We start from the raw sequence: 11,073 nt of genomic DNA on the forward strand, positions 1-11,073 counted from the left end.
CCCCCCCCCCCCCCCCCTTCTTCATTTTAGCAGTGTGGAACAAAACATGGTAGTGAGCAAATTACATGAATATTGTAGGAATCAAGTAGAAGTCATCAGTCTTACTGTATAACTATGTCCTACCTGAACTGTCATTGAAAATGACTGCCTTTTAGTCCAAGTGAACAGATATAGAAATTGTTAAATGTAGTACACATTGAAAATGACATGTACACCACGTCCCTTGCTGACAGTGCTAAAAGTACATCTTTAGCGCCTGATGAATCAACAATGTTGAGCCTGATGAAGGGACCCTGCAAGGTCCCGAAAGTGCTTGTTTTTCAACTGACAAATCTGTTCACTAAAACGAACAATTGATTATCCTAAAAGGATTTGTGTGCTGGTGACATTCTTCTCTACCAAACTTATGCAATAGCGGCGCCAGCTGCAGACATTTCAGCACCTATCCCCATCATTGGGTAAGTAATGCTACAAGTTCTTCTCTACAACCTTAGAGTATCTGTATAAATAATATCCCACACATCGTGCCAATGCTTAAATCCCACTTCCTGCCTTCTTATTATTGTTCTTCAAAGCTTTAGAAATGATAAATGCAATATAGAATACCTTTGACGTCATGTGACATCTGAGCCGTTGATTATACAGCTATGCTCGGACACCTGGAGAAGGGACTGGGCAGCAACCTCATAATTTCCTACAGATTTTCTGGACTACATGTCCCATTATTTCTAGGCACGGTATTTGTGTCCCTGAACGCAGTCACAGGTGAATGTCTAACTCCTGTCATAAGCTGATCATAACAGTATCTTACTAATTTTACTTCAACCTGACACCAGCACAATAGCCGAGTACTACACAGGAGTGGTGAGGAGACCAGAGTGATGAGCAGGCATATGGGTCTGATCCCTCAGACATGAAATCAAGAGGAAAGTGCATGGGAACAATGACTGAGGGCTTGCTCACACCATTTCCAGACCAGATCTGGATGAGTTTCTGCAAACACAGTCATGCATGTTTTGAATGCGTTCTGGTGCATTTTTTTCCTTCTCATTTGACTTTGCTTGGGTTTAAACCAGATCTGGTCCAGAAAATGGTGTAAACCTGCCTGCAGTTCGTGCATGCCAGACCAGACAAAATGAGACATGCAGTATTTTTCTGGTCCGGAACTGACTGCACTGGTGTGCCAGATACCAGAAATAGCATAGGGATACATTAGTATGCATTTTGGGTCTGGAAACAATCTGGTCTGGAGATGATCTGCGTGTGGTGTGAATGGGCCTAATAGCAAATCTCAGGGCATTCTGACCTGAGAAAAAAATGCAGCATGCTGTACTTTGCTTAAAAGCTCTGGAACTGAACGCAATGGTGTGAACTAGCCTCATTCACCATTGGATACACCTATGCGTTTTTGGTGCAGATAAAAAAAACAAAAAAAAAACCTTCTGGAGATGGTGTGAACTGGCCCTCAGGATATCACAGTAAGTTGCATGAATATATATTTTCCAGAAAGTTAAGGAAAGAGATAGTTAACTTTGAATTGTGCCCAGATATATATTACGGCTATGCATGCTGTTTAGCCAAAATTAGCAATAAATATAAATGTCTTCCCATTTTATGAGTGGTCATATGTACGAGTAAAGGCCGCCGTCATCTCTACCACTGCTGGTTTCTGCTGAGCCTGTCACTATACTGCTTCCACACTGCTGTCATCCATTACAGACTTCAACCCCTACAGCTGCAGCCCTGGTTATCTGGTGACAAGTGCCTATACACTAACTTAATTGTAGGAGCTTTCTGTTACTATTAATCCCCAAGACCTGTATCCTTTCATTTTTAATGTGACCACCATTTTCGACCATCTTTCCTCCACATGTGTGATAGTGATTCAGTAACCCGATCACTTCCAGTAGCATGCCGCCCCTGCTATATATACACCAGGTCCCTCTGCTCCTCTTGTGGACCCGGGACAGCCATGACGGTGTTGGCAGCTGAGAAAATCTGATGATCGCCTCTTCATTTAATGAACCCGGAAGCGTTGAGGCTTTTGTCACTCCTGTGTTTAGTGCTGCCATTCCCCAGCTGCTTTGGCCAGGGATGAACCTAATTAAGCTTGATTTGTGCTTGATCATCTTTATTGGGCTGCAAAGGTCTGAGACTGATAATATCTCCCCTTTTAAGAGAACCTGTCACCATTATTCAGCTATCACGAAGGGGTCTCGGTACGCCTTATTTAATAGCAATAAAAGTGTAAAGAAAAAGTTTAAATACAATTAAACCCCCCCCCACCCCCCCGAAAAAATATATATAAAGCCTCCGCCACACACAGACTCATACTCTGGGTGTGCCTACATATGAAAACAATGACTGTACCACACGTTGAATATTGCTGTGCACTCTATAGGGCCATTAATTATGGTAAACTTTTAATTAACCCTTGCAGTGGGGTTTACTGCTCATTTTTGTTAGGTGCTAAAATAAAAAATAAAAAATTATGCTCACCCAAACCTTGGAGTCGGTTTGTTCTTAGACCAGTCCTTCAGCTGTCTAAGGTCCAGGAGTCATCACATTCTATGCACAGTGAGGAGGGGGGGAATTTATCAAAACTGGAGAAGATTTGCACTGCAGCCGATCAGCTTCTCTGCCTCATTTTTAAAATCTTACCTGATCAAACTGAAGAGAGATGCTGATTGGTTGAAATGAGCAACTGCTCCAGATTCTGTCTGCTCCAGTTTTGATACATTCCCCTGTGTGTTTGACATGGACGCCAAGGGACAATCCATAGGGGTAGACAGGCTGGAGGGAGCACAGGGAAAGACGGCTGGCTTTGAGGTTCAGGTGAATAGAACTCTGGCAGCAAAAGGGTAAGGCCCCACTTACACCTAGGCATTTTTCCATGCATAACTGTGTACACTGAAACGCTCTAGGCAAGATACCCCATTTATTTCTGGTCATACCTGAGCGTAGTGTCGCACGTAGAAAAACACGCGTTGCATGAAAAAATACAGCAGCTTCTTTTTGGCAGATTACAGCACTTTTGTCCCCAATGACGCATGAAAAAAATACAGCAGCTTCTTTTTGGCAGATTACAGCGCTTTTGTCCCCAATGACTCAATAGGAAAATGCACAACATAAAATTGTTTTTGCACACTTTTGCCCATTTACAGCAATGCATCACAATCTGCTCACACAAACGTGCAACTTAATGCATGCACGCAAAAATGCCATCACCCATGTGTGAACGCAGCCTTAAAGTATGTAAAACAACACAAACCATACCCTAGTGAGCTCTGCAGTGTACTCCTACAAAGCAAGATTTTGATAAATTCCAAGGCACTTACCATCACCCGTGACATAAAGCTTCTCTTCATATGGAGTCCCTGTGTATTCCAGCAGCAGCCGAATGGAGTGAGCCAACTTTACAATGTTATAAAGAAAGGAAGAGAGAAAAAGTCAACCGAATGCTTAAAATGATCTCCTGCTCAGCAATTCCTCACTTTCTATAATACTCAGTCGGCTATCTTACCCCTCGGATATCCCAATAGCCCAGAATCATCATGTTGTACGTAACTCCTCTGCACACTACACTGACTGAACCTTCCAGGCACTCTCTTAACAGGATACTTAACTGGTCAGGTCATGTGAGATTCCAGCCAATAGGTATCAAGTATTCTCCTCCACACCCCTCTCTAGCCTCCCCTCCCTTCTGAACGTTCAATGCTAATGCCATGGTTCATGTGTTTGAGCTGTGTGCTGGAGCTACGATTCTACAAAAGATTGCCATAGAGGGGACAAAGCTGCATTTATTAAAGGGAAATTCCACCTTTTATAGAAAGAAAAAAAAAAAGCACACACTGCTATAGACTGATATATACACTTCTATATTATAGAAGCAAAAATATTTAATAAGAATTTTGTTTGCATTTGTTTGCATTAGAGCCAGTAAAGCGTTGCAACGTTGCTGTACTTCAGCAGTCGTGTATTTACAAATCCTGCTGCCCTAGGCAAGAGAGCAACGCCGCCCCCCAACGCTCCAGGCCAACGCCTTGTTTGCCTCGCGGCAGATATGCCCCTGTACCTCGGTACGGACATTCAGTAACGTTTATGGGAAAAAGAATGAGTTAAATACTGCGCTGAATTCCCCGGACTTGTATTGCACTGAAAATGACACGTCCCTCTGCCGCAGTGGCTGATGGGACCTGTAGTTTCCCCATTTGCGGACCCTGTCAAAGGATCTGTGAATGGATGAAGTGGCTGTGTGGGCGGAGCCACACACTGCTATGCCAAATTCAAAAAAGTAAACAAGCCTGTGGGGAGAATGCTGCATAGTTCCATAGTATTTGAGGTTGAATAAATCCACAGGTCCATCAAGTTCAACCTATTGTGTGCGAGTGTGTCTCTTGTGCGTGCATGTGTGTCTTGTGCGTGCATGTGTGTCTTGTGCATGGATGTGTGTGTAAGAGTCCCTGTGTGGTCTAGTATTTAAGTGTACCTGTATCCCTGTATGTTCCCGTCTCTTGATGGAATCTAATTGATTTTTGAACGAGTCAATATTCTTTGCAGATACCACTGCTTGTGGCAGAGTTTCAAAATGTAACCACTATGACTGTGGTGAAATCTTTTCTCCACCAATTTTAGGTGTGGCCTCTAGTCTTTGTTATGACTGGCCAGAATGTGATGTCACTCGGGTCCGGGCACCTCTACAGGACAAGTGAGGGAGCAGTAAGCTATGCATGTATGGATGGAGCTCCCTCGCAGCCATATCCCCAGCCCACTCCACCCCACGCTGACACTGGCGCTGGGCAGCATATTTTGAATGGCTGCTTGTTGTGAGAACTGTCAGTGCTGTGCTAGGGGGAGGCTGAGGGGCCTCTCACGTAGAAAAGTGGAAGTCATGCGATGACCCACTGAACACGGGGTCGCGACCCCCTTTTGGGTCACTACACACCAGTTGAGAACCAAGGCTTTAGACCACAAGGTAGTAACTCTACTTACAGCACTGCTATTAATGACAATTTCCAGTCAATTGCGGATTTCTTGTGTTAGTAAGCTATTTCTTAATTGATAGCCTCCCCCTAACCCAAGTTCTTGCAAAAGCCAGTCACCATTGGTGAAATGTATGCCCCTCTCTTGAAACAACCAGCATGCAGATTCCAGCTGCTATTTCATGTGTAAAATACTGGATAAAGTAAAGGGAGAGGGAAGTATAACTTATGTAACTTAGTGAGTGACTGTTCTGTCTGGACCATGATTTAGACCTCGATGAAAATTTTACTCACTGGATCTCCTTGAATTTTAATTCACTACCCCTTCTCTATGGGCTACTGCCAAATCCTGAGCACCTGGCAACCAGGAATAGAGCCCAAGGGGCTGAGGGCGATCAGCCTGAGAGACTGATCATCACTGCAGATGGTGGCGTGGCTAATGCAGGCACAGGTGCTACAATGTGCACCCATAGAGAGATGCAGCCTCATTTGTACCAGCCAGAAAAGAGAATAAAAAGTGCATGCCCTGGAAGTTCCACCCCTTCCAAGATGTCAATGAAAATGGACACACGTGAAGATGGTAAAGAAACGCGAGAGGCCCCGGACACAAAGCACCCCATCGCCTCTGTAAAAAAGCTCTGGGCCGGGAATTAACTCTGCAGTGAATTCACAGTAAAGAAAGGATCAAGCTAAGGAGACATCCATTCTCCTAGAAGACACTAAGCTGAATGGAGCATGGTGTGAGTTATAGCCCCTGTGGGCTGGCCTCTAGGTTTTTTGTGCCTAGAGTATACTCTTATTGTAGGTGGGTGGGCAGTATAACTCATGGTATCTTATTGGTATTCTGTGTCCCTTCAATGGGGGCATAGAAATCCAATAAGATTCTTCTTAGCTACTGTACAAGCTCTGATGTCTCTTTACTGGCTTGCGCACAATCAGTCTCACATGGGCGAATGTCGATAAAGATAATGAATTGATAGAATTTCCCTTTTTTTCATCTCTGCTGTTCTACAGCCTTTTTAGCTACTTGTATTTACAAACATGCTCCAGGAGCAGCTACATATCGTTTCTCACGGTGGACTTCTCAATAGTGACAACAGCGGAATTCCTGCAGGAAAGTATTACGAGGAGGAACAGAGTATTGCCACAAAGTGTCTGAACCAGGAATTTCATGGCAGGTTGCCCAAGGTAATATTTCAATGAAAGCAGCAAATTTCAAAAACTTGAAAGATTAAAAATTAGTTTTTAAATGATCCTAACATGTTAGATTTTAGTGATTGGGTTTAGATGTACTTTAATCCATGTTCCTGAGCTGTTGAAACATGTTTCCAAACCTTATGCACATAAAGCCATGGCTGTATATGCACAGACCTATCCCTCTTTGATGCCATGAATAACAACATTCAGAGCAAAAACATTACAACATGTTTTAAAAGACAATAGCGTACAGACAGAACAGTAATAAAATATTAGTGATTCAACCATAAATAACACACAAAATACATTGCTGTATCCACACCACTCAGCATTTATTTGATAGTTTTTAAAACATATGTTTATATATTATAATGCCTTTGGTCCCACAAAAATCACATCTAAGAATATTACATTTTGTATTTTACATGCATACAACAATAAACAAATGAAATAGCTAACATGAATTTCTGGGTGTGCACGTCTGTTTTGCTGGGAGAAGCAGGTGAAGCATGACTGTAACCTGGCAAGTGTCAGAACGGAAATCTGGCAGTTGCCATTGCTTGTTTTCACATTCCCCATTGCTGATATCCTCATCTTTTCTTCACTCCTTGGTAAGTCACTAAGCTGGTACAAGCTTGTCAATATCTGGTGTAGGATCACCAATAAGTGAATTAAGAATAAGGATGACACTAGGGAGTTTGTACCTTTAAAAATAATGGCAGCTCCCATATTTCTATCATGATTTCCTTTAAAGGAGAACTATGGGGTCAGTGTTTTTCCCCATAGTTCTCCTTAAGGTAATGGGAGGACACAAAATAGCGTCCTCCCGTTACCCTAAGCTCAGTATACCGCGAGCTATAGCTCGCGGTATACTGAGACGCAGCAGCCGGAGCGGATCCCGACTTAGATGACGGGATACGCCCAGCTGCGTGAGTGACAGCTGGCTCTGCCTATCTAGAGGCAGAGCCAGCTGTACCCGCCCCCTCTCCCGTCCGTTCCGCCAGTCAGCGCTGGCAGATCAGAGCGGGGAGAGGGGAATCCAGCCCCTCCCCTGTCGCGGCAGAGAGCCGTGACAGGATCGAGAGGCGAGCGAACCCGGTATGTGTTCGCTCACCTCCCGATCTACTGAGCCGACCTGTGACAGTCTCATTGTCACAGGTCGGCTAGAACTATGAGGTGAGTGAAAAGCACTCACCTCATAGTTCTCCTTTAAACTTAGAAACATTACAGAGATTGTGAAAATTAGCAATGTATTTTAATGTAGCATTCTTTGGGTGCATATTAAACGTTTTTTTGTAACTTTTTATACAGAAAATATTGATTCTTACAGTCTGTGCCTATTTAAAAAGCTTCTCAGAGCAATTTCTTCACTCATTTTTATATATTTTGACAGGTGAACAGAACAGATTCCCATCACCCCACCTACAAATCTATTTTAAAGATAATTTTGCCATTTTTTAAAGCTTTACAGCATTTTATAACTATTAATAAGCGGCCATACACTTAGCATGATCTATGATTTTCAGGAGATGCCATAATTATTTTTTATTTCGACACAATTTCACAATTTTGTTTTAATTTTTAACAGTCTGTGTTCTTTTCTTCTTTTCTTAGTTCTTCACACTTCTAAAGTTAGAGCATAGAGGAAATCAATGATTTTGCACCATAACTGGATAAACCTGGTACAGTGAAAAGCTAGTCATTATTTTCTATACCAACATAACCAGATGAACACTTGGTGGTCCTAAAGGTTGCCATAAACACGACAATTATTTTCAGGTTTGTATTAGGTGCATGCACCTCCCAAAACATCTGCAAGTCATTTTCTAAATTCACCTATTAATTATTTATTATTTATATTGGAATCCCACTTTTTGGTCTAATGAGGGACTGCTGACATAGACAGGGCCTCGTAGATGTCCCCTGGGAAGGCTATGTTACCAGTGCCTTCCAGGAAGATCTTGTCTCTGTACCTTGTGAGGCCTCGCGAGTTTTAGCAACCTCTCAAGATCTCAGGGAAAAGGTTCTATTTCTCCCCTCAGGTGACATGTAATGTCACATGTTCAAGGAGGCAGTTACAGAGTTATACGAGAAGTAATGAAATCCTGCAAGATTTCATCAATTCATTCATACACACACTACTACATTATTTGCAGGGGCACGTTATTAGGGAGTGGGGTGGAAAACTACTCCGGGAAGCAAAGGGAGACATAATCCTCTGCCTATGTTAAAATGCCCACCGGGATAAGGGCCCACAATTAAAAAAACAAAAATCGTAATCAATGAAAAAACAGCCTGCATTTTACCATTTTATAATGGTGCCTTTAAGTTATTTTTGAGGATCAGGGTGAAAGGCCATTTTAACCTGTACTAAGTACCCCTTTATTTTAATATGTGCAATATATCAAAAACTGTAAGATAACAAATGAAGGTGTTGCCTAAATAAGCCAATCACATTTCATCTCCTTTTTTCCGGTGCAGATAACCTCAATTATTTTGTAACTTTTACAGGCAACAAGCTTACAGTAACAGTGACAGTAAAGCATCTGTGTTCAACAAAGCAAGCATCGTGTGGACATTGCAGAAGACATCAGAACATCTTTTGGCGTCTATAAACAGTGTCATTTAGTGTCAAAAACTGTTTACATGCTGCCACATATCTTATGTAAAAATGGCAAACTGGACATACATAAAAATGTATACTGCAAACTACTGTGTATACCATTCTTAATCCCTATAGGTGGTCAACCCTTTCATGTTCATAGATGTTGCAAAATAGGTGGGGAAGAAGTTATTCTATTTTTAAGTTAGCCATACACAAATAGAATTACAGATGATTCATCAGGAATCGGACGAACTTCATTCCACCAATGGCCCTGTCGGCGGCGCCGAGCTTGAAAATCAACCTAAATATCCAAGGAGTCAGGTGGAAAATTCTCAGCCCAACAATGATGGCAGCAAATCAGATGAAGACACTGATCGGGTATTGTTGCAGCCGGCTGTCAAAATACAACAGCCAGCAGGGAAGATTCCTCTATCCAGTCTATTTAGTGTAGATTGGGGAATCTACAGATCTATCATGACGCATATGGCTAGCCTCACCTTACATAATTTTATCCTCTGTAAACCAGCAGTTCATCAAGATACTGTACATTATAAGAAATGTTTGTAAAGTGCACCTGACGAGTCACAATATACAGCAAAACTTAACTTTTTTTCAAAAAAACTTCTACCTGTCATTAAAAAGCAGTCCTTGAATTCTAGTCAAGTGACTTTGCCTAGGCAGAGATGATGTCATCACGCTGTAGCAAGTAGGAGAAAACAGAGCGAGAGGCTGCAGCAGGAGCCTGATCCGTTTCAGCCAAGAACTGCAATGTCATCTCTGAGCCAGCATCTCAGCCCTGGAAGCAGATGCTGACCATGGATAATTCCACTTAACACTTGGTTATTTTGTCAATACCTAGACTTGTTTAAAACATAACCTTTATTATGTATGTCATAAAAAGTTCTCTCTTATATCAAGCATCTCTCTTATATCAGACAACTCATTTGCTCCTTTGATAGCCAACCTGTTTTCCAAACTTGTGCTTTTCTATGGTCCCTTGACTCACTCCTTTCCTTTTCTTAATTCTTGTATACAGTTCTTTTTTTTTAACTTACTTCTAGTATTACCTCCTCATGTATCACTTGCCCCTTCCTTTTAGATTGTAAGCCCTCAATGGCAAGGCCCTCCTTACCAAATTGTCTTGAATTGTATTGTGATTGTAATGTCTTCCTTATAATGTAAAGCGCTGCGCAAACTGTTGGCGCTATATAAATACTATGTAATAATAATATTATTTCTGCTAGTGTCTCTCTTCTCACCTGCAGAACTTTTGTTTCCTGGATGAACACTACAACAAAGTTATTCCAATATGAACCACCTTGAATTCTGTTGAATCAAAGGAATGACTTGCATTAAACTCCACTCCCTAAAGGGCTTGTCTACTAATTAATGAAAGTATACTGTATATGTGGGGGTGAGACTAGGAGCCATTGTCACTGCTCACTATGGTGTGCTCAGACATCTTCATGACTGTTTGTTTTATTTAATAATGTCACTCCTAATGAAGCCACTGAATATGACAAAATATTGAGTTCTGTGGATATGATTTGGTATAGGGATAGTACATTTCAGGGCACAATTATTGCTTTGACTAACAAAGGGACAGTTTAAAATAATATCCAGAGGGGGTCACTAGTAAAAATAACACTGAAGGGACAGTATAGAAGAGTTCTTAAGGAAAGAAACTCAGCAAGATAAAGTTAAAAAAATACAGCAAGTGCAGTTGCCTTGACTTATGTTTTACAGCTATACCATGACCTGGATGAATGAAAACCTTCACAGAACATTTAATACAGCTCTTATATTAAATACAGTCAGAAGTTATTAAAGATCTTCTCAAATTATCTTGTCATCTTGAGTTGACAGACACATTATTCAGGTGTATGTCACCTCAATAATGTGCAACAGGGGATCTCATAACATTAACATGTAGTCACAAAAGAGAAAGTTCATAGGACAGGTTGGCTATCAAAGGGACAAATGTAACTGTCTGATATAAGATAGAGCGTTTTAAGACTTACATAATAAAGGTTATGTTTAAAACAAGTCTCGGTACTGACACAATAACCAAGTGTTAGTGGAAATAATACCATATAATTCTACCACACAAATAAATAAACCAGTTAGTGAAGTGACCCTGGATTATGCCTGAACAAAGATGGTGCTCCTGGAGAGAAAAGCAGGTGAAGGCATTATCCCGGAGGTATTGTGAGAAGTAAAAAATACCTGTGTTACATTAGAGGCCCAAACACACCATATCGTGTGCTGAAATGCACATGTTTTCATGCA

General features: G+C 41.5%; 1 protein-coding gene across 2 annotated transcripts in view; it reads right to left on the reverse strand.

The window, feature by feature from the left end:
- Window positions 1–3,579, reverse strand: part of LOC108795704 (glutathione S-transferase Mu 1-like) — a 46,297-nt gene extending 42,718 nt beyond the window's left edge. For both annotated transcript variants that reach the window (XM_018566992.1, XM_018566991.1), the window contains exons 1-2: window positions 3,524–3,579; window positions 3,339–3,414 (exon numbers count right to left, since the gene is read on the reverse strand). In XM_018566992.1, the coding sequence (XP_018422494.1) occupies window positions 3,339–3,414; window positions 3,524–3,556 (109 nt within the window). In that variant the 5' untranslated portion in view covers window positions 3,557–3,579. The remainder of the gene's footprint in view (window positions 1–3,338; window positions 3,415–3,523) is intronic.
- Window positions 3,580–11,073: the final 7,494 nt, after the last annotated feature.

This window comes from Nanorana parkeri, unplaced genomic scaffold (genome assembly GCF_000935625.1).
Source record: "Nanorana parkeri isolate BGI_ZX_2015 unplaced genomic scaffold, ASM93562v1 scaffold995, whole genome shotgun sequence".
Lineage (NCBI taxonomy): Eukaryota > Metazoa > Chordata > Amphibia > Anura > Dicroglossidae > Nanorana > Nanorana parkeri.